Source organism: Mus pahari, chromosome 12, assembly GCF_900095145.1.
Source record: "Mus pahari chromosome 12, PAHARI_EIJ_v1.1, whole genome shotgun sequence".
Taxonomy (NCBI): Eukaryota; Metazoa; Chordata; class Mammalia; order Rodentia; family Muridae; genus Mus; species Mus pahari.
This window is the reverse complement of record NC_034601.1, coordinates 11,515,412-11,540,174: the sequence shown is the minus strand read 5'-3', so window position 1 is coordinate 11,540,174 and position 24,763 is coordinate 11,515,412. Positions and strand designations below refer to the sequence as shown.

The 24,763-nt window shown below is 37.8% G+C and overlaps 1 protein-coding gene across 1 annotated transcript in view; it reads right to left on the bottom strand.

Moving 5' to 3' along the window:
• Nucleotides 1-24,763, bottom strand: part of Prkdc (protein kinase, DNA-activated, catalytic subunit) — a 201,570-nt gene that overhangs the window by 137,649 nt on the left and 39,158 nt on the right. Inside the window, exons 12-24 of the mRNA XM_021209938.2 lie at nt 24,226-24,394; nt 22,535-22,584; nt 20,804-20,929; nt 19,606-19,758; nt 17,917-18,029; nt 17,398-17,557; nt 16,452-16,538; nt 14,973-15,092; nt 14,213-14,372; nt 7,224-7,330; nt 4,376-4,466; nt 2,391-2,551; nt 1,614-1,763 (exon numbers count right to left, since the gene is read on the bottom strand). Of these exons, the coding sequence (XP_021065597.1) occupies nt 1,614-1,763; nt 2,391-2,551; nt 4,376-4,466; nt 7,224-7,330; nt 14,213-14,372; nt 14,973-15,092; nt 16,452-16,538; nt 17,398-17,557; nt 17,917-18,029; nt 19,606-19,758; nt 20,804-20,929; nt 22,535-22,584; nt 24,226-24,394 (1,647 nt within the window). The remainder of the gene's footprint in view (nt 1-1,613; nt 1,764-2,390; nt 2,552-4,375; nt 4,467-7,223; nt 7,331-14,212; nt 14,373-14,972; nt 15,093-16,451; nt 16,539-17,397; nt 17,558-17,916; nt 18,030-19,605; nt 19,759-20,803; nt 20,930-22,534; nt 22,585-24,225; nt 24,395-24,763) is intronic.

Here is a 24,763-nt window from a genome sequence, read left to right as displayed (position 1 = left end):
TACTATAATTCAAAAGAGATGTAGGTGCAACCACTATCTGATTATAACTAAGGCCCATTCCATGAGATGGAATACATTCCTAACACTGCTCAGATAGCTGAGGACTTGAAACTTGAAAAGCCAAGGACCTATTGTTCTGCTAAAGGAATAATGTAGCAATAAAATGACTCCTAATGACATTATGCTATATTCATAGATTACTCTTGCTTAGCTATCATTAGAGAAGCTTCCTCCTGCAGCAAATGGAAACAAATGCAAGAGATCCACAACTGGACAAGATGTAGAGAGCAAGAGACATTGGAACACTAAGTCTTAAATAGTATATATATCCATCAAATCTCTCCCCTTAGGGCCCAGGGAACTGTGCAAGAGGAGGTGGAAAGAATTTAGGAGTCAGAGGCAACAGAAAACACAGGACTGATACCCATCTTTACTTGCAGAGACTACAGCAACATGCACAGGGCCTGCATGGGTCAGATAAGTTCCCAGTGCGGAGAGGGGAAGCAGACGCAGCCCCATCCCTAACTCAGAAACTCCCTTCATTTGATAACTGCTCAAAAAGGAACAATTATTTCCTNCAATGAAGTTTCATTGGATACAAACTACATTTAAGGGCAGGTCCCATGGCCAGCAAGATAGCCAACACAAAAATAAGCTCAGATATAAAGCTTTTTAATTTTCTTTTATAAGATTTCTATGTATGTGTCTTTTTTTTTTTTTTTTTTTTTTTTGGTTTTTCGAGACAGGGTTTCTCTGTATAGCCCTGGCTGTCCTGGAACTCACTTTGTAGACCAGGCTGGCCTCGAAAAAATCCACCTTCCTCTGCCTCCCAAGTGCTGACATTAAAGGCGTGCGCCACCACGCCGGGCTCATGTATGTGTCTTTATGTCTGTGTTACCTATCCCTTTTCTCTGGCTCCATATTTTTTCCTGGTTCTTTGTTTGTTTGTTTGGTTTTGGTTTTGTCCTATCTTGGTATATTAGTTTGTATTTTATCTTATTTTATTACTATTTTCTTTTTAAAGATGCCTGTTTTCTAATGAGATAGAAAGAGTATAAAGTTGGGTGGATGTGAAGGGTCTGGAAAGAATTAGGGGAGGGGAAACTATAAATAGAGAATATTGTTTGAAAAAATTCTATTTTCAATAAAAATAACATAAAGTAAATTAAAATAAAAAAAAATTTAAAGTGTAGCAGGTCACAGACTCTCAGGCCTTTAATCCCAGCATGGCTTTAATCTGGGGAGGCAGAGGCAGACAGATCTCTGAGTTTAAAGTGAGCCTGTCTACAAATTAGGTCCAGGACAGCCATGGCTTCACAGACAAATCCTATCTCAAAACCTGCCCCTCCACCAAATAGTAAAATATAACATAAGAAATGTTCCAATCCTTGGGTCACTGGACCAAGTACCTCAGACTGTACAGGGTAGCGGGATGGCAGCAGTGACTTCTAATGAAAACACCTTTTTTTCTTTTGGTGTGTTTGCCCTGCAATTTCTTCAATCCTCCTGTTTCTCCCAAGCTCTGGGATTATAGGAGTGTATGACCGTGCCCAGTTTGAGATCCTATTTTTTTAGGGTTTTTACAACTGTTTAGATCCTAATCACATACTTACTTGATCCACATCACATGCAAGTTGAAGCAGCACAGGAAATGTGTGCTTATAAAGCTGGTACATGGGAGGCAACCCCTGACCTTCAGGCATCTGAGTTGCTCTTCCCAACATAAACATAACCATGCTGTGTAACAGTTCACAAGCTGCTACCTAAGAGGAACCAAGTTCAACAGAGCTTTGGTTACCATATTTACAAAAGAATATTTGGAAATTTTTATCTTTAATTAGCCATTTAAGAGAAAAAACATTATGGTAACTACTATGTACTCCAAATAAAGAACTAGAAATATTAGTTTTTATATATAATTGATACTTGCATTCACTTTAATCTTTATCCAAGAGTTAAGAATTGAAATTTAAAAACTTCAGACTCTGAAGGCAATACATTCATATGAAGTATATTTCACACAGTATAGACTTCATATCCTGGTTTCATTTGTAAATATCACTTTAATAAGTACATTTCGGAGCACATTAAAAATTTACGTATTAGTGGTTAACATCTGAGATTATATGTCCCCAATCGCTAAGTTAAGGAAATAATCAAACTCTTCCCAAGCATTATTTTTAAACATACCTTGCATTGCATTTTCTGTTACAGGTTATGTTTATTATGAGGACTTATACTTAATTTTCATCTATCAATGATACCCACTTCTGAAAACATTTAAAAGTAATATTAGAAGAGCTAATATATAGTGTCTGTTTCTTAACCAACATGTTAATGTTTTTAAAGCAATACACTATAAACAATGAATAAAATGAAATAGAAAATACTTTGGTTTGTCGGTCACTAGCAGAAAGAGCCAGTTCAGTGACCCGAGGCAGAAAGACGTCCAGATAAATGACAGGCTTCATCTCTCTGAAGGGTACTGCAAAGCTGAGTCTTTTCTCCCTATCCCACGCCACATACTTCTTCATCCTTTCTCCTGATGTAGCTGATGAAAAAGTGTTAGAAGAGTGCTTTTAATTCAAGACCTTGTCTCTTACAGCTCATTAACTATATTAGGGTACTTTTAAAGCATTTTTTCTTTCCTTTTTTCTGCTTTAGCTATGTAAGAATATGAAAACCCTTGAAGCTGTTATTTCTAAATTTAAGTTAACTATAACCATTATTCAATAGGAATATGCAAATTCAGTGACAGCTACTTAAAACAGGATAGAAAATAATAAGTATATTTGAAAAAAAAATCTCCTTTTTGCCAGTTGTGGTACCATGCTCTTAATTCTAGCACTTGGGAGGCAGGATCAGGGGCATCCTTGTGTAACTTCCAGGCCAGCCAAGATTACTGATGACCTTTTCTCTCTCTCTTTTTTTAAAGATTTATTTATTTTTATGAGTATGCTGTAGCTGTCTTCAGACAAACCAAAATATCCCATGGCATCATATCCCATGACAGATGGTTATGAACCACCATGTGGTTGCTGGGAATTGAACTCAGGACCTCTGGAAGAGCAGTCAGTGCTCTTAACTGCTGAGCCATCTCTCCAGCCCCTGATGACCTTTTCTCAACAAAAACATATCTCCTCTTTTGAAGGAATTAGGGAGGTTGCTCAGTGGATAAGTGTTTTCATTACATGTTTTAGAACCAAAGCACAGATTCCAAGTCAACAAGTAAATACTGGGTGAACATGGCAGCCTAGATATACAGGCAGGCCCTTAGTTCAACTGAGAGATCTTGCCTCAAAGAATAAGGTGGAAAATGATCAAGGAAGACTCCTGATATCAGTCTCAGGCTTCCATATGCACATGTGCTTATATGCACGCAAAATCTTCTTTTGAAAATACTTTCCAAGTATAGGTTCTAATTTCTTAAATAGTTAAAAGTCTCCAGATAACACCAAACTTCAAAAGTAAAGAGAGCTGAGATTTTCTAATATAAAAACACTCTAAAAATATCCCCATATTAAAATATTAAGTTTAGGCACTGGAGAGAGGACTCAGTGGTTCTGTTGGTCTTGCAGAGGTCCTTCGTTTGGTTCCCAGCACCTGCATTGCAGTTCACAACCATCTATAACTGTATAACATCTATAACATCTATAACTGATCCAGTGGATCAGATGCCCTCTTCTGACCTCCATGACACCAGGCATTAATGTGGTGCACATACAGACATTCTGGCAAAACCTGTAAAATTAATAAATCTAAAAAAAAAAAAAAAAACCTTAAAAAAAAAAAAAACCAAGAATATTAGGTTTAGTGTTCTCACATAGGACTGCTGCTGGGGGTGCTGTCCCACAACCTAAGGCCAGAAGGTGCTACCTGCAAAGATTAAAAAGTCTTTGATAGTCCAGCATGGTTGCACACCCTCTAATGCAAGCACCCAACAGGTAGAAAAAGTTTGAAGCCTGACTCATCTGTATAGCATGTTCCAGGCCATCCGGTCTGGGCTTCATAGTTCATTCTTGTCAGAGGAAAAAGAGAAGACGACATAAAGTCTTTTGAGCTGATTAACTTGAGGCTCCAACTAGTTTTAAAAAGTACAAAGTATGACTTCAGATTCTGAATGTGACCAGACAGGGCGAAGAGAAGCTGATCAGTTTTGAGGAAATCTGAAATACAATAAATACTATGCTCTGGTAGCCCAAAGTGATGTTCAGGACAACAGTGGCAATAATATAGAACTGGGCACAGCACATATGAGCACGGGTGACTCTGACATCATGAGAAGCGTGCTAGAAGAGCTGGTGAGAAGTAAACAGGCACACAGTCAGCTCCAAGCACAAACCTAACTACAGTGTTACCTTAGGAAGGGGCTTACCTGTTACAAGATTTTTGTTTATTTGTCCTCCCAGAGATCCAAGTATTTGTACTACTTTAATTCTTATTTCTTCTAAGGACAGTGCTTCATCCTGCAAATGTGTTCAGTTGATAAACATGATAAATGAGCTTAAAATTAAAGTGAAGATGAAAGATTACCTATTGTTAATATCTCCTAATAGTTATGTAAATTCTATTCAATGGTACTATCAATGCTACTGAGAATCCTTACAAGATAAAACTTCCAATTTTACAGATGGATATCCAGCATAAGGTCAGTAGCCCCAAAGTTTTGGGAAGATCCTTTACACTCTAAAGAAGTACCACGAACCCTCAAAGCACTTTTGGCTATATGGGACACACTACTAAATATTACATTAGTAATTCAAACTTTTAAAAGGTATCATTTAAACAATGCTAACCCAATGTTACACTAAAAACAACATACTTTTATGAAAATTATGTTTTTCAAAACAAAAACCCTCAGAAGAGTGGATCTGCTTCACATTAATACAAAGGCTCTAGCTGTATTCAAAGGAGTCACAGAGCTCATACATGGGTGTATGTAGAAGAGAAAGCAGCACTTTGTAGTCATATTAGTTAACTAATTATCCTTCATAAGGTAGAATTTGAAGCCTTATCAATGAACTTTTACATATACTCCAATATGCTAAATTCATTTATCTTACAGTTTGAATGGATTTTGTTGTTTCTTTTTTACAATCATGCATTGCTCATCTGAAAATACTGGTTCATTAGAGCACGCAGATTTTCCAAATGTTGACACATTTCATTGCAGATGCCTAAAATGACATTTGTTGTTATCATCAATCCTGTGAAAAAGATATGTATCAGCTATAAAACTCATTGTACTACCTGTGTGCTAATGGATATTTCCCCTGAAAAGGACGGCTTTCTTCGTTCATTGAGGTAAAATGTTGGTCAAATTCAGACACAAATCCAAATAACCTGGGAGAGGGAACTTCAGTTGGGGAGTTGGCTCAATAGCGCTGTCCAGTGGCCATGTCTGTGGGGCATTTTCTTGACTAAATGTTTAATGTGGGAGGACCCAGCACACTGTGGGTGGTGCTACCCTTGGGTACATGTTCTTGGGATATATGAGAAAGCAAACTCAGAAAGGTATAGAGAGTAAGGCATAAGCAGGTTTTCTGCTTCAGTTCATGCCTCTGGTAGGAACTGGCTTCCACTGATGATGAACTTAAACCTGTATGTCCAAAACCCTTTCTTCACATTGAAGAAAGAAAAATATACATTAATCAATTATTATTTTAATATGTACCTAACATAATGTACTGCTTGCCTGTACAATCCACTGCCGGAGGGCTGCAGAACATTTTTTTTCCTTTTGTTTGTATTTATTTTTATTTTTTTTTTATTTTTAGAAATTTTACTCAGCGTGTTGTACTCCTGCTTGTTTCAGATGAATCCCCTTCCTCTATCTTGAAAAAGCAAGTGTGAACAAAGCTAAGAAATGGTGAACATAGAAATTGATCTTGTTGCTAAAGAAAGACTGTTCTAATCACTTTCCACACCATTTGCTTCTGTAAACATGATTAAACATGAAGGGAAACTTCCCTTCAGAGGTCATGAGACCACCCTTAGACACTGGTGAAGACAGGGATTTTAGCACTGCCGTCACTCAAACCATAGAAACTATAAAAAAACTGCAAGTGAGGATAGACGTTACTATCTATGAAACAAAGAACTATCTCTGTTTCAGGCCCACAACAGAGCTGGGAATACAGTGAGCTCTCCAATTCTGAGCGCTGCTTGGTTTCTTAAGAACCTGGCTTCTATAACACCCCAAGTTGGTTTGGTCTGCATTTTATCACACCAACAGAGAGCAAACTAGGACACAGTGACCATGAAAAAAGTGGGGATTGCAACATACAATTCAAGGTATCACCTAGGAGTATTCTGCCAGGCAGCCTCTGTAGGAGTGCAGGCCCGTGTAAGTATGCATCCTGTCTCATCACAGAGATGAGACATGCCTCCACGCCACCATGCTCCTTGCCACAGTAATAACAGACTAAACCTTTGAAACTATAAGCAAACCCTCAATTAGATGCTTTCTTTCACAAGAGTTGCCTTGGTCACAGTATCTCTTCACAGCAAGATTTAGGCCTTGCATCCATGCTTAGGAAATAGATAATATGTGTCTATAAAGAAATTTTGTTTACAAATCCTGATATATGTTCAATTAATTTTATACCACTGTTTGAATATGACAAAATTCAAAAAGAAAATATTTCTAGTTTTATCTAGTCTTTCAATCAAAAACTTCCAAAACTAAATATACATATCCAAGAATTTTTAGTTTGCAACACTCAGCTTTACAATTTTTTATTATGATTTCAAGCAAAAAATACTTTTTCCAAACTAAATTAATTTTCTTTGTATTTTTCTGATCCTACCCTACAATAAATTAAGAAAAAACAAAACAACCTAGCAAAGATAATATCACCAAAAACACAAAGCAAAGCAAAGAAGGAAGCAAATCATCATAGAGAAAAATGGGAGTGAGTTCAGCCTAGTCCATACACACATCTGTAAGGACGCATCAGTTTTACATGCCCCATCACGCTGAATGTGAACCCCAACACCTTTCACTGTGGAAAGTAGGGACAGCAAAGAAAGCACAAACAAGACAGGAATCCAAATAATTAATGTCAGCTGCTTTCATTGCTGAAAAGATACCAAAATTATTTCTAAGTCATACTCTAAATTTGTATGCAAAACAACTAACATGTAAATGAAGATTTTTTTTTAATTTTCATAAGTTAATCTCTGAATTACTTCAGGTAAAGAATAAGGAAATGATTTCTTACAGGTGAAATATTCCTTGTCCTTTTCAGATGCTTCACTACATCTCTATTAAATCCCTTCTGGGCAGCACGAGAAAGTGCAGACAATTCCCAGTGGCTCTTAGTTTCATCTGTGGGCAGTAAACAAGAAGAACATTTTAAGCAACATTTACACCACATTATGAAATAGGAACATTAAAGTCTTGGTTATTTAAACTATGATTTCAAACCTTAAAATTATGGAACACAAAGTGTTCAGATGTACTGTCTTGAATATCACTGTCCACAAAAGAAGCCCCTGTGGGCTTGGGTAAGCTACACTTAAAAGACTGACCATTATTTGGTATTAAGACTTAGTTCTTCCACCTTAGACACAAGCCAAACCTGTGACAAGCCAAGCCTCATAATCAAATCCTTGAAAACATGAGATTTCTTAAGTTTCTACTGGAATAGAAAAGGCAAGTTATTTCTTCTAGAAGAATGTCAAATCGAGTAAAAAAGAGTAATAGAAGTGGGCTGGAGAGATGGCTCAGCGGTTAAGAGCACTGACTGCTCTTCCAGAGGTCCTAAGCTCAATTCCCAGCAATCACATGGTGGTTCATAACCATCTGTAATGGGATATGATGGCCTCTTCTAGTGTGTATGAAGACAGCAACAGTGTATTCACATACATGAAATAAATATATCTTTTTTTTTTTAAAAAAAAAAAGAGTAACAGAAGCAAAAACTATCATTCTGTAACTATCACAATAATAAACAACTCAGGAAGAACTATGAACGAATAGACACTAAAGCTATTATGAATAAAGTTTTCATGAAGAATAGTATTTATAATGTTTGTCCTAAAATTTTACTTTTTATTTTACTTGGTCGTAGAGACTGTGAATGGAAACTGTCCACAGAGTCTGACTGGTTTATTAGAATCCCAGTATTGTGGAGACATTAGAACGCTGCAGGTCTAGAGACTGGTTAGTTCTAGCCCTCTAGAACTGTTATTCCTTGCCCACCTTAGAACTATTATCTTGAGACAATAGATAAAAACCTCTTAGAACATTTGCAATTAGTTTCTACCAATCCAAAAGCCAAGAATGCCATCAGAAGGCATCTTGAGCCTATAAGGAATCGCCTCCCACCTCTTTGTGCCTACCTCTCTGGTGTACCCATCAATGTATTTTAAACGCCTTGATTTAGGACTTTCTCAGTACTATAAAACTATAAAAACTGTGTGGAACTGCTTCCACATTGGAACATGGAATTTGAGAGTAACTTAAAGCTGTGTTTCCAGGGTAGGGTCATTCAAAATAGCTCCAAAATAAACAACCTCTTATTTCCCTTTAAGATGAGACCTGTGGCCAGGAAATGGTGGCACACACCTTTAAGCTTAGTGCTTGGGAGGTAGAGACAATCAGATGTCTGAGTTTGAGGCCAGCTTGGTCTCCACAGTGAGTTCTAAGACAGCCAGGGCTATACAGAAAAACGCTGTCTCAGAAAACAACCAACCAAAACCAAGAAAAAACAAACAAGCGACAACAAAATATTAGAGTTGTGCCTTTTAATCACAGGATGCACATGTGCCACAGCATGTATATGGTGGCTGGAGAACAACTTGTTCGGTTCTCTCATTCCGTCACTTGGGTCCAGGGCATCGGACTTAGGTCATAAGGCCTGGAGGTGACAGCCCACTGAACTATCTCAAACACCATCACCCTCTTTTTAAAAATTTTTACCTGAGTAGGACAAATATAGATTCATTAAGGAAAAGTTAAAAACACACAAAAAAACAAGAAGTCTCTTAATAGTGGGTCAGATTTCAAGGGAGGCACACCACTTCATTAACCTGAATTATGGTTTGATCCCTGACCAATCTCCAGCATAGCTGTAGCCATTTTGTTCCATGCCTGCTAGCTATTTCATACTGTTGCTGTAATATGCCTGCCAGTCATTGACACAGAAAAATAATTTGACTCAGAGTACAGTCATACAGATCACGTATCCTGTTATGTTCTGTATGCTCTGTATGAGGTTTGTTAATCTTAAGAAATTCCACAAAGCTTTACGTAGGACCCATCAAGTTAAAGGCCAATATGAACTGAACTGTTAGGTCTAAAATGGCTAGAGTTAGAGCTGACCACTGGGCTACAATTCCTGCACTTGCATATGAACTCACTTTGGTTTTTTTCCTTTATAAGCCTGCCCTGACAACAGACTGGCACCACATGTGGGCTTCTGAGTCCTTTTTGTGGTCCTGAATATTCAGTCTTGGGGTGTTCATTCAATAAACTATTCCTTTTTGTTGTTGCTGTTATGTCCTTTTTTCTTTATTATTGTATATTTTATTTATTTATATTTCAAATGTTATCCCCTTACCTGGTTTCCTCTCCAGAAACTCTCTATCCTATCCCTGCTCCCCCTGATTCTATGAGGGTACTTACCCNCCCACCCACCCACCCACCCACCCACCCACCCACTCCTACCTCCCTGCCCTGGCATTCCCCTACACTGGAGCATGGAGCCTTCCTAGGACCAAGAGCCTCTCCTCCCATTGATGTCTAACAAGGCCATCCTCTGCTACATATGTGGCTGGAGCATAGGACCCTCCATGTGTACTTGGTGGTTTAGTTCCCAGTTGCTCGGGGGAGGGGGTGTCTACTTGGTCATTATTGTTATTCTTCCTATGGGTTGCAAACCCCTTCAGCTCCTTCAGTCCCTTCTATAACTCTTCCATTGGAGACCCCATGCTCAGTTCAATGGTTGACTGTGAGCATCTGCCTCTGTATTTGCCAGGTTCGAGAACTTCTTGGCATCAGCAATAGTGTCTGGGTTTGGTGTCTGTATATGGGATGGATCCCCAGGTGGGGCAGTCTCTGGATGGCCTTTCCTTCAGTCTCTCCTCAATAAACTATTTTTACTTAACTGAGATCAGTAATTTGTATAGTTGGTGTGGCAATTCCTAAACACCAACAAATCTAATAATGAGAAAACATTAGAAAAAAACAAATGGACATGTGATGCTTAAAGTAACTAATATAAAAAAAACGTTTATAAATACAACTCCTTAAAGAACCTAAAGAGTAAATGTCAATCACATTTGTACCAATGCCATGATTTTGAACCTTTTTTGCAGGGTTAATTACAGCTACAACTTTGATGTAGGAAATATATATTGAAGGGTACAGGGACAACAGGTTGGCAACTTAGATCTAAGTTACTCAAGAAAGTTTTCCATTTATACATTTTATTTATTACTGCCTTACAATAATACTTGAAGGGAGGATGCTGTAAGACTTTAAGTATGGACAGCTAAGATACCCTGTGTGTGTCTTACTGCCAAGCCTGATGACCTGAGTTTAATCCTTTGGACCCACATGGTGGAAAGAAAGAATTCACTCATTTTAATAAAAATTTTAAAAAACGGTAATATTGTTCCTCATGAAGCTTTGACACAAATACAGTTTTGTTAGTTTTGTGGTTGTTGCTTTTCAAGACAGGGTTTCTTGTGTGGTCCTTAGCTGTCCTGGAACTTATTCTGCAGACAAGGCTATCCTCAAACTCAGAGATCTGTTGGCCTCTGCCTCTTGAATGCTGGGATTAAAGATGTGCAAGCCATCATCCTCTGGCTCACAAATGAATTTTAAAAGTTACAGGTTTTTTTTTTTTGTTTTGTTTTTTGTTTTTAAGATTCAGGCTATGGAAACCAGTTGTAACATCCATTTGTTTCTCTTATTAACTGCTAAGTTAAATAAAATCTTTGATATATGTAGATTTTCTATTGCCTAGATGCTTATTCTACCATGAGGTTATTTATCAGTAGTTATAAGTTGCATGGTGGGTATGGCTTAGTTCAGCAAATCTTTGGCTCTCAAAATTCCTGATTGCCATTACCTCAGTTTCTCTAGTTCTTTAATTTTTTTTATTTTGATTTTTTCTTATGTCCTGGAAGCTGGTCATAGTTAAGGCCTAGATAACTCCTATCTGATTAGCCTGCCATTTTGTGCTATTAATAAAATTATAAAGAAGTTTTCTCATATTGCTTCTGCTTTTACTAAGAAACTTTCTCATGTGCAAGTTGATTACATATTCTGTTATGTTCCATGCCCTCAGAAATCAATCACATTAGAAGACAGTAGAACTGCTTTGTATAGTTACCCACAATAAGCTTAGACTTGAGTCAACATTTATAAGCTTTATAAGCTGCCCCTAGGATGGACCCAAATATAAGAGAGACACCTGCATCTATTACTAAGACTCTCATTTTGAGTAGGGATTGAGTAAAGCTTAAGTTCCCAAGACCTCCCTAGGAACTGGCATCCTACTTGGCAGAGACATATACGTGGGTGACTAACAACCTGGTTGGCAAATTAAGGCTTAAGTGTTAGACAAAGCAAGTCCCCTTCCACAGTTGAATACTCCCCAACCAATAGGCGCAAGACAAGTGTACACAACAAAGTTACTGTGATAAATACCATTACTAAGCAACTAATAAGAGTTTATTTAAGCTATGGTTCCAGAGTGATGAGTGTGGCAAGAAAACATGGCAGCATGGAAGGAGCAGGCAGCTGAGAAATAACATCTCAGCCACAAACATAAAGGAAAAGAGAGCAAACTGGAATTAGGCCAAAGCTATAAAACTTTCAGAGCCAAACCCCAAGGAAGAACTTACCTCCATCAAGATTGCATCTTCTAACCCTGCTGAAACAGTAGCACCAAATGAGTACTTCTAAGGTTCCACAGAGTCCCACATGCCATGATCTGGACTTATCTTATTATATCCTCCTTCACCTCAACCAAGCTGTAGGTTTATACCAAGACCTGCCTAACCTGCATCTGCTCACACATAGGTCCCTTTATGCCACCTCCACAACCCTAATCCATACCCATATTTCCCAGGGTCCTCCTTCAGGGTCTAGCCTTATGAATAGTCCTTGTAACTTTCTAATCATTTTTCAGAAACCAGCCAGACCTAGCCTGGGTTCCATAGCCTAGTCTGGCCACCTACCTATATCTGCTCACCAGCTGACCCCTCAGCTTCTGTCAGGACCTGACCTACCTGCACCCATTCACAGATCACTCTGTGCTTCCTTCACCACCCCATTTCATACACAGACTTCCCATATTCTCCTCCAGGATGCACTCTGTTGAGCGACCCTGACTTTCACATATATAGCATGGGTCTTACAACCAATGAAGCAGCCTACTATGTTCTGCAGGGCCTTCAACGCAAAAGAGCTATATAGGTTTGGGCCTGAACCCACTCTCCCAATTCCCAACCCAGAGGGCCAATCCATACTGTAGCCAATCTTTCTACTCACTCCTATCTTCTGTCAAACACTATGCCTGGACCATGAAGCACTTCCTATCTGTCTACCTCACTTCCATCCACAAAAGCTATTTCTAACCTCTAGAACCAACATGCCCCACATTTTCTCTTCTACTTCAAGGTTACATGCCCAGCTCTTGTCTCAAGAATACCAACAATATGAATGAATAAGCCCTATCTTCTCTCTCAAACCTACCACTCTTATAGAAATGCTTGCCAATGAGAATTACCTAGATGAACTCCAAGACACAGAATGTAAAAAATCAGTCTTAAGCTTCATCAAGGAATTTGAAGCCTTTAAAGAAGACATAAATAGACAGCTCAATGAAATCAGAGAGAATAAGCTTAAGTAAATGCCCGGAGTGATACCCAAGAAAATACAGAAGTAAACCTGATAGAAATGACAAAAACAATCCAAGACTCAAAATAGAATTCAATCAAGAAACAGAAACACTGAAGACTCAAACTGAAATGAACATGGAATTGAAAAGAACACAGCTCAAACAAGAAAACCAAAGGAAAACAGTAGCCACATGTCAGGAAGGAAGTGGTGACATTATTGTTAGACTACTTCCTGCTGATTAGAAGTGTTGAGTTCCTAGGGGCAAGTTCAAGCTTTGCCATCAGAGTATCCATTTTCTTCCTCTTGTTTCTTCTTTGCACATGATTACTTAAAACGAAACCAACAACAACCAACAACCCATAGCACTCTTGGGGGCCCTGGCATTTATAGACCATCCAAAAGGTCCCCAGAATTCCAAACATCACACAATCACAGAAACTATTTGCAGCTGTCGAAAATCACAGCCCTGTTAGAGCATGAGGCACATCATAGCAGCTTCTGTGGACAACCTGAAGCAGCCCCATTCCTCACACCTGGGATTAAAAGGAAAAGGTATTCTTATAATATTTCTGTGTTTTTATTTTTTTTTTTTATTTTTTTCTGTGGTTTTTTTTTTCGGTGTTTTTAAAATAAACCAAAATTCCAAAATTGTCACTTTAGAAAACAAGCAGAATGGATCAAGCAGAATACAGAATAGCTCAAAGACAATGAATGAGAAACAGGAAAAAAATTTAAACATAGGAAAGGAAGACAGAAAATGTGGGACACTATGAAAAAAATGAAACCTTTGAATTACAGGTAGAAGTCGTCTTCCCAAAGAAAAGCACAACAATTAGTTGTCCAGTGCCAAGTGGTCAGCCATGATGACATAAACAAGTAACATTATAGGAACTCAAAGGGAATATTTAGGAATATATGAGTAATAGTGAATAAACAGGCAATGAAGGACAGTGGGCAGGGAAAGGAAAGGAAGGAATCTTGTAATTAAATTACAGTCTCAGCCAGGCGAGGTGGCGCATGCCTTTAATCCTAGCACTCAGGAGGAGAGGCAGGCGGATTTCTGAGTTTGAGGCCAGCCTGGTCTACAAAGTGAGTTCCAGGACAGCCAGGGCTATACAGAGAAACCCTGTCTTGAAAAATCAAAAAAACAAAAAAAATTACAGTCTCAAAATAAGCTTCATTTTCCTTCCAGTTTATAAAATATTAACAAATCAACCAAGAAATGACAAATTAAAAGAAAAACTTTGATTATTCTGTGATGGAACTTTACAAGCTCAAAAAAATACAAGATCAACTTTATTAGCATATCCCAATTTTATTCATGCTACTCCTCCCAATTTCGGTAAAACTTACCTGATAAGGTTGAAGTATTCAGGTATCCATCAAGGCAGGGGAGAATGTCTTTGTAGTAAGGCTGCATTATAGACTTATCAATGTGAACTGACCATTCTTTAAGGGCATGCAGACCTATTTCTGCCAGTGGCATATGGCTCAGGCCCAACTTGAAAGCCATCTATATGTCAATACAAACAGGGAAAATTGAAATAGGAATTTAAGACTTAAAAAGGAAACCCATCAATGATTTTTATTGTTTCTAATTGACATACTTTCTATTGTTAGCCCTGAGAAACTGTTAAAAGTTAGTGCACATAGTCCAAAACACCACAAGAAAACAAACAGCAGCCAGTCCATGGCTGGGGATTTACTGCAGGCTTTCAACCATTGCAAGACTCAATTCTCAGGTCAATGTTGAGGGGAGGAGCAGAGCAACTTCTGTTATTAAAAACCTACCAGCTGGGCTGGTAAGATGGCTCATTGGGTAAGAGCACCCGACTGCTCTTCGGAAAGTCCTGAGTTCAAATCCCAGCAACCATATGGTGGCTCACAACCACCCACAAAGAGATTTGATTCCCTCTTCTGGAGTGTCTGAAGACAGTTACAGTGTACTTACATATAATAAATAAATAAATCTTTTAAAAAAAAAAAACCTACCAGCTAGGAAGTGTTCAAGCTCACTGTTGAGTGATCACCTGATTTAACTTGGCATTTCCATGTATTCTAGGAAACAACGTACTGATCAAAGTTAAGGGTCTACTTAAGAAAACACACCTACCTGCAATGCAGGGACATAGGCTCTTACATCAAGTTCAATGATGTCATGTGGCAAGGACAGAACAAAGGTTAAACAAGAGGCCAACAGTTCATCCTTGTACTGCTTCATTTTAACTGATACCTTAGCAAGAAAGAGCACACAAAAGGCTATGTTTCAGAATATAGTTTACAATTTGAAAATTAAAAATATTCAGCCTCTTCTTAAATGTGAAAAATAAGCATGTAATCTTTATTTGTCATAACTACATTTGCTTAAAAACTAAATGCTAACTCCCAGAAAAAGTTAATTTGTTTAAGTTCTTATTCCCTTTTATGTAAAGCTTTCTATATAAAGCTTCCACTTTTTATAAAGCTAAGAAAAGGGGTGAGATATGATAATGTACATTACAGGAAGATACTACAATGTCACAATGAAATCCACTATTATGAATAATTATTTATTAATACAGGCCAATATATAGTTATTATATTTGAGTTGTTATCACTCAAACGAATTATTTTCCTGAGAATTTAAACAGTTTTTCAAGCAGTGATTTCCTGTGTTAAGCTTTTAAAAGACCTTACTACCAAGACAAATATGTCATCCCAATATTTGCCTACCTGAGCAGAGAGGAACGGAAGCTCAAGGACAACCTGGGCTACATGTCAAGACCTTGTCACATAAAGTAGCAAGAACGATACTTCAGTAAGTAAAAGCACTTGCTATCAAGTCTGACAAAGTGACACTGGCCCAGGACACACAGTGTGGAAGAAAACTGGCTTTTGCAGATTGTTTTCTGACTTTAACATGTGTCATATGCACAGACAATAAAATTAAACAAAACAAAACAAAAAACACCACCATCAATAAATTTAATATTTTAAATAATTAAAATTCCACAAAATGCCTGCAAAACTCCATCAGGTTAATGAAAAGCTGAAAAATCACTTGGTTTAGCAGGGTGAAACCCACCAATCAAGCATACAAACAAAACCTCACTCCCAATCTGAATTTAAGAAACCAATTTCCAAGGCTAGAGAGATAGCTCAGTGAGTCAGTGCATTATTGAGCTTGCCACCAAGACTGTTGACCAGAGTTTGTAATCCACATACTGACATGAGAGAACCAACTCCTGTAATTTATCTTCTAACACGCATATGTGCACCATGATACACAAACATCCATAAACACATAAAGAAATGCATTATATCAAAAATTGAAGGGGAAAAAAAGTTGGCCTGATGACTTACACCTTTGATCCTAGCACTCAGAAGACAGAGGCAGACAGATCTCTATGAGGTTAAGGATAACCTGGTCTACATAGTGAGTTCCAAACCAGCTAAGGATGCACAATGAGACCCTATCTCAAACAAATGAGCAAATATAAAACTCAAAAAAAAAAAAAAAAAACTACACACACACACACACACACATATATATTAAAAAACATCCATTAAGAAAGATCCTGTAACACATTAAGACAAATTACTTAAATATTACCTCTTTGCCAAATTTTGCAAATAAAGCAAAGCAAGAATACTTTTCTGTATCTTCAGGAGAATGTTTCAGACTCTTTGGGCTAATTCCCTGTCAATCAAAGCAGCAAATTATTATGTCAAGCAAGAATCAAGAACTTCCACACCCTCAACTCCCAGTTCTCTATCTTTCTCCAGAGGACCAATCCTTTTCATGTTCCCATAGTCTAGTTTGGAGGAAAGGGGAGACTCAGTTCCAAGGATGCACTCCAACAGACACCAAGTAGAAACAGAACGGGTGGGGTGGGGGGGAGGTAGGGATTACTCAAAGCCATAAGCAGTGGTCACCTCCATCCCTTCTTTACCTTCCAATCCTAAGGGTTTTGTGTGATAAATAGGACCTTTAGCTGTACAACTTAAGTCATCCCCAAACTTCATGGCACCAGGACATTTGAAGGGCTTGTAACATGGATGCCTTGTAGACTCCCAGAAGTGTCTCTGACTAGCCAAATCTTGAGAAAATCTAGGACTTCTAGAGTAATATTTTGGTCCCAGGAATACTTTAAAGAGTTGGTAATCTATAATTATCCAGATGTTTAATAATCAAAGTAGAAAATGCTACTAGCTTTTAAAAAGTCTTCTAATTAACATCCATAAAAAAGTTTTCTTTTTAATTATCAAGATTAGACTTTAAAACTACATATTCCGAGCTGGGCGTGGTGGCGCACGCCTTTAATCCCAGACTCGGGAGGCAGAGGCAGGCGGATTTCTGAGTTGGAGGCCAGCCTGGTCTACAAAGTGAGTTCCAGCTCAGCGAAGGCTATACAGAGAAACCCTGTCTTGAAAAACCAAAAAAAAAAAAAAAAAAAAAAAAAAAACCTACATATTCCATAAGCACTCTATAAACACATATAAACACAAAAGCTATAAAAGAAACACAAGAACTGTTCAGGTTACTAAGAAACACTTACCTCAAAATATTTTATTTTCTTGGCATTTTTCACTGCAATAGAAAGCAATTTGTAGAAACCACTGATGAGTGGCAATCGTGTAGACTGTAAAATTAACTCATATGCAAATGAGTACACCCACGGCTCAAAAAAGCCTACTTGTTTCTTAGGAAGAATCTCCCTATAAAGACAAAATATTTAAGAAAGAAAGTTTTATCCTATTAATTCTTATTAAGCTGTAAAACTATGAGACATTAAGTAGCAGACAATTACACTTACAACACTTTTAGACTTCCAGCACCTTTAAGGATATTTATGCTTCTTTTTTCCTGAGATCTTCTAACTTTTCAGAAAAAAAAAAACACACAAAAAACCCAAAAAGCTAAGTCTAAACTGCTAGAAATACTTTAAAAGTCTATAAAAGCAATTTTAGATTATAAATCATTTACTATTTAAACTCTTACATTTATATAAATATCTTCTCTATTAGCGTTATTAAACAGATTTTCACTCTTAAATAATTAAAATTCTACAAAATACCTGCAAAACTCCACCAGGTTAATGAAAGCTGAAAAATCGCTTGGTTTAGCAGGGTGCAGGTTAGCAGCTGGATCTGACGTTGGGATCACCCAGACATCAGTAGTGCTTCCATCCTGAAAAATTGTCCCAGATCAAGAACTGTTTCGCTTACCACATCATTCATTCAACAAATAAAGTGTCCAATGAAATTGTCATACAGGAGTGCTTTATACAGAAAGAACACAAAAGTAGGAAAGACATAATCAAGTCCTTAAGAATTTTAAGAATGGGAATAGAAGCAGAAAACCAAAGGGCTTATAAGAAAAAAAAATGCAATACATACATACTATAAGGTGGGAAGAACATTATCTTTCCACTTTGAAAAGTTTTTGAGACAATGTTTTACTCTGTAGAGTAGGCTACCCCTTGAACTCAAGGCAATCATGCTGGTTCTGCCTCCCAAGGGTTGGAAGTCAACATATAGTCAACATAAGGGAAGTGCTGTATTTTTTAAAAGAATGATGGCATCTTGACAGAGACAAACTTCAAAAAAGAGAAAGCATCAATAATGATGCATCAGTTTCAAATTGATACACAAAAGAATAATACATAATAAGACAAACAAAAAATACTTATTTTGGGAAAATACATGATTTTATTGTATTTATGTATTTTTTAAGATAAGGTCCTACTCTGTAGCCATACGAGCCTCAAATTTGCTATATAGTCCAGGCTGGCCTTGAACTCCACATCCTTAAGATCCAGAATTACAGACATATAAGACCATGCCCAGCTAAGTTTTACCAGAGTTTTAAGGTCATAGTTTCAAATCTGTTATAAAATATAATTTTTGTACTCAAATTCTAGTTAAACAACAAGGAAGTGTGGTTCCAGGAAGCATCTTTAGAGAAGGTTTGTTTTTACATATGTTTATGTATGCTTTGAAGCAAGGACATACTGACACTGAAGTCACTACATATCTCAGGATGGCTTTGAACTCATGGCAGTCTTCCTAATTCAATCTCTACGGTGCCAGAATTACAAGAGTAAGGCACTAAGTCTGGTCCACNGTGCCAGAATTACAAGAGTAAGGCACTAAGTCTGGTCCACTTTAGGTGAATGATCTTATTTTTTTAATTAAGATTTATTTTTACTTTTATTCATTTACTTGTGTGTGTGTGTGTGAGAGAGAGAGAGAGAGAGAGAGAGAGAGAGAGAGAGAGAGAGAGAGAGAGAGAGAGAGAGAGAGAGAGAGAGGCAGAGGCAGAGGCAGAGAGAGAGAGAGACTGATTACATGTATATGGGTGCCTGTAGAGGCATGCTGGATCCCCTGTAGGTGGAGTTACAGGTGGTTGTGAGTTAACTAAAATGAGTGCTAGCCATATGTAGGTTTGCTGAGGCAGAGTTTTATTTTGTAATGCAAGCTTGCCTTGGACTCATCATCTTCCTATATGAGCTCCTCAAAAGTTGTTATCACAAATAGCACCACACCTGACTAAAAATGTTATTTTAGCACATTAACCATATAAATCACTTTTTGAATACTCTTTTAATAACATATTCTATATGTTGGATTACATTCAACAAAAAAGCACCTAAGGCACATAATCATCACAAAGAAACCTATTTCCCTTGAAGATGTGCTATTGTCCCAAGCATGCAAAGGGTTGGTATTAGAATGATGCAAAGTCATTGATAGGCTCTGCTAACCTCCTGCTCTCCAACGGTATGTTTTTCCAGTGTAAGATCCAATTTTTCCACAATCTTCAAAACTGATCTTATAAATTCATCATAGAGTAAATGATTCAGACTTTTAAGGGAGGAGTTCACAAAGAGAAATGTTTCATCTCCTAAAATAAAATCCTGTAATTAAAGAAAAGAACTTTTAGCAGGGCAGAGGTGGCAATGGCATTAATCCCAGTACTTGGGACACAGAAGCAAGCAGATCTCTGTGAGTTCTAGGTATGTTCTATCTATAGAACAAGTTCCAGGACAGCCAAGGCTTCGCAAGTCTTGAGAAAAAGAAAAAAAAAAAAAATGAAAAGTTAAACAAAATTCTGAAATAAGTATCTGAAACCTACCAGTTCTTACTAGTATATATGTCAACTTGACATAAGTAAGAATCATCTGGGGAGCAGGACTCCTAAGTGAGAAAATGCTTCAGAGACAAGTATCTGAGCTAGTTCTTGACTGATAACTGATATGGTGAGAGAGCCCAGGTAACTGTGGGCAGTGCCACCTTTGGGCAAGTGGTCCTGGATGAAAAGAAAAAGAAGCAAGCCATGAGGAACAAGTTAGTAAGCCGTCTTAATGGCCTCTGCCTCACTTTGGCTCTCCAGGTCTCTGCTCTGACTTCATCAAGGATGGTCTACGCTATGGAAATACAGAACAAAAAAAAAAGCTTTTCTCCCCAAGTGGCTTTTGGTCATAGTGTTTTATCACTGAAACAGGAACCCTGACTAAGACATCTATAACTATGGAGATGTTCTGTTTAGTTTTTCTGAGACGTGGTGTCTTGTCTGTTTGGTTTTTAGTGTGTATTTGTTTAGTTGAGCCTGTTAATAAAGGTGAAAAGTGGAGTACATTTATATCTTTCAAATTATAAAATTTGGTTGGAGTAGGAAGCAAGAGTATCAGGAGGTCAAGCTGACTCTTAGTTACATACAACTTCCAGGCTAACTTGAGCTACATGAGACCCTGTTTCAAAAAATAAAAAACAAAGAGGTTAGAGAGATGGCTAAGTAAATAAAGGCATTTGTACCCAAGCCTTACAATCTGAGATTAATCTCTGGGAACCACTTGGTCAAAAGGCAAAATTGGTTATTAGAAGTTATCCTCTGACTGCCACATGAATGTGTAAGCTCCCCAAATATGGAAGCTTAATAAAAATACATATTTAAAAATTTACCTCCATCTGGTCACAGCCTAAAAGATGCTGAAAAAGATCCACATAGTCTTTGTATGTAGGTACTTTCCACCTGCCAGTTCTGACTTCCTCCGAGGCCGAACGGTTATCAGACCTAGACTCAACATCCTAGAGAAGACAACATCCCATTATTGACTGGTAGACACACAGGGTAGCTCATGTCAGAACATAATGACTTACAGAATTTTCTAAACTAAAACAGCAACCAATATAAATTCTGCAATAAACTAAAGAAAGTAAGACAGCATAGTAAAAGAAAACTAGAAAGGTAAGATGTTGTGGATGGCCCTGGTGCTGTTTGTATTTTGATGTTAAGNTTTCCCAGGAGGGGCTGTCTGGAAGGAGGAATGAGTCACGTACTCAGGTGACTTCCTGTGAACCCTCTCCTAATGAATAAAGGAACCAATCAGAGGGCGACAAGGCAAGACTTCCAGGTTGGATAGTGGAAGCCAGGAGGCAAGAGAGATATAGGGGCCTTTAGACAGGGATAGCAAGAGGACAAGATGTAGCTTCTAGTGTAGGTTTAGCTGGTGGATTTGCCACTGGAGGATTTAGATTTAATATGGCTTACAAGCTTAGGATTCTAGTTGATGCGCCCAGCGATTGAGTTACCACTGATTCTGAACTAATTTTGTGTGGAGTTTTCCTTCACGTGGTGGCTCTACTGGGTTCCAGAGAGAAAGGCATGACGGCAAAACATGGATTTGCCAGAAGTATACCACAAAAGGCTGTGGGAGTTTTGAAATATGGAGATGGACCCTCCAGTGGGAACTTTGTGAGCTGCATGGAGAGATTTCGGAGCTCTGAGTCAGAAACTCTCCACGAGATGAGAACAGGCAGGCTCTTGCCGACCAGTGCCTGGCCGGCCATCCTGCCGATACCGTGCTGACAGTAGTATGGGTTCTATTTTAATATTTCTCCTAACAGTAAGACAGTGACTATAGCCAATGAAAAATTTTAACTCACCTACCTACCAAACCAACTACAAATCATCCCTCTTCTCATTTGATCCAAACTCTCATTCTACTCATGGACTGAGAGGTCCACTAACTCATATACATTTATATCTCCCCCTAGATTGTAAAGATTCTTTGTAAAGATGTAGCTATCAGGGACAGCAAGATGCCCCAGCATGTAAATGCACATGCTACCAAGTCTAATGACTTGAGTTAGATTCCTGGAACCTACATGATGGAAGAGAACTAAATTTTAAACATCACTTTCCAACAGCCACAAGCTCATTACAGCATGTGCACACACAAACACACACATACATACACGCATTGAAAGAAAAATTTTAATTATATATAACATCATTTTATTCCTTAGAAGTATATTTATCCAACAGAGGCTGGTATTTATACATGAAACTTCAAAATGTAAGGCATGGGTGAGCTGGACTTGGCTGGCAGATCGCTTCCCTGGTATGCATAAAAACCTGGGTTCAATCCCCAGCACTACATAAATGTGGCACACTGACGTACACCTGTAATCCTAGCATTTATAAGGTACAGGCAGCAATATTGGAAGTTCAAAGTGATCTTTGGCTACATCAAGTTCAAGGGTAGCATGCAATGTATTAAGAACATGTCTCAAGAAAATGGGTGGGGGTGGCTAGACTAAGAAAGGCTTTTTTATAAATTTACTGCTAAAACACTGTTTCTAACACCCAGTGGTAAGAGCAGAGTTTGACACTTCAGAATCAGAGTTTACCTTTTGAAGGACCACAGGTTTAGAACATACTCTAATTAAACCTTGATGCACTAAAAAATGAAGAAAACAAAATAACAATGAAGGAAACATTGAGAAGCACAGTCACTCAATAAAAACAACAATCATTATTTTGCCTCTTAATTTCTATGTGAAATTTGTTAATACCTTTAGCTTTAAATTTTGAACTATTGATAAAGTTGGTATGGTAACACACATCTATAATCTCAGCATTTGGAAAGTAGAAGCTGGACAATGGTGGAGCTCAAAGTCAGCCTAGGCTACATAGTGATACTCAGTCTAAAATAAAATAAAATAAAAGGAGATTCAGAAACCAAAGATGTTTAAAGAAAAAGGCTTTTCAGTGAAAAAAAAAAAAAAAAGCCCATAGCTCAGGGGGCATAATGCCCTGTGGAACAATCTAGTATAGTTACCTTGTTAAATAGACATAATAAAACTGCCTTCTAACTATGTATGCTCGTCTCGGGCCAAACCACTCTGAATGTACTCCATCTGGTCTAAATTTTTAGGCTTTAGAAGTATCTCTCTGCAGTGGGCACCAGTTAATGCAGACACTCATAACCAGTCAAGATTCTGACAATTAATGACTATTAAATGCTCAGCTGTAAATGGGAGCCCTATATCCCCACCAACACCCCAAGGCTCATAGAGTATCTTGGAAGGAGAGTGAGATAAGTGAGATGAATGTTAAGGGCCACAGGATGAGCCATGACACGACTACTGTACCTACAAACTCACTGTAGCTATCTGCACAAAATCAAGTCAAGAGGCAGCAGCAATAGGACTCGGTTATTAACAATGAGAAAGAGAACATGGAGGGGTTAGTGGGAGGAAGAAATTGAGGATTCATACATGGAGTAGGAGGAAGGAGTTGGGCATTGTGGTAATTTGTTTAAGAATGGCACCCATGGAGCCTGCGGTGGTGGCACATGCCTTTAATCCCAGCACTAGAGAGGCAGAGACAGGCAGATTTCTGAGTTGGTCTACAGAGTGAGTTCCAGGACAGCCAGGACTATACAAAGAAACCCTGTCTCGAAAAACCAAAAAAAAAAAAAAAAAAAAGAATGGCACCCATGGGCTCTTTTATACATTTGAAACGCTTGGAACCTCGGTTCATGAAACTGTTTGGGAAGGATTAGGATGTGTGGCTTTGTGGAAGAAGTTGTGTCACTGGGAATGAACTATGAGATTAGAAAAACTCTTGCTAAACTTTCGGATCAGATGTGAGCTCTCAGCTACTGCTGCAGCACCATGGTCTGCCTATCTGCTGCCATGCTCCCTGCCATGATGACCATGGACTAACTAAATTCCCTGTATCTGTGAGCAAGCCCCAATTCATGCTTTCTTTTAAGTAGCCTTGGTTAGATTGTCTCTTCACACCTATAGAACAGTAACTAAGACATGGGTACATATAATCCAGATGTGTTGTTTATAGTTTTGAAATTGTCAAAAAGAAAATGAAAGATTCTATGTAAAGAAGTAGTAGGTACCACTGACTCCAAAGTCTAATTAAAAAAAAAAAAAAAGATTTTGATTGATCAAAATGAAAAGTTCTCTAAAAAGTAATATATGCACAAAGAATTAGGGAACTGGATTTTCTTTAAATATATCAAATAGCATGTTAAATGTTTAGCATTTACCACATTAAGAATGAAAATCAAAGGCAAGCTTACCCACAGCACTAATGCAATTCCAGTGAACTGGTCCTTTCTCTGATAAGGCTAGGAAAACTTTTATTATTGCTTTACAACACACCAACTGCATTTTGGGACTATACTGAGGAAAGCTGTCTATCTGTACAACCATGAGATGTTCCAGTACTGGAGTATATACCTCTGGAACCTACCAGAAATGGAGAAAAACTCAAAATTAGAACAGGGAATAAATATAGTATTTTAATATACTATAATATGTAATATATATTACAATGACATAAATATTTTAATATATAAAATATAAATAAATAATCTATAGAGTACTCACAAGTAAATATAAATTCTGATTTGTTAACCTATCTAACTATTGCAGCTGCTGGAATCAAACTGAGTGGCATTTACAGCACACTTCTAAGTGGCTATGTGAATCTTTAAGGAAGATGGAAAAGGTAACACCTATTTTTTCTGCTCCAGACTCCAGTTTCTTAAATTGTGTTGTGATCCAAATGGGATCATACAATCAACTATGGAGATCAGAAGATATATCAGAATAGTA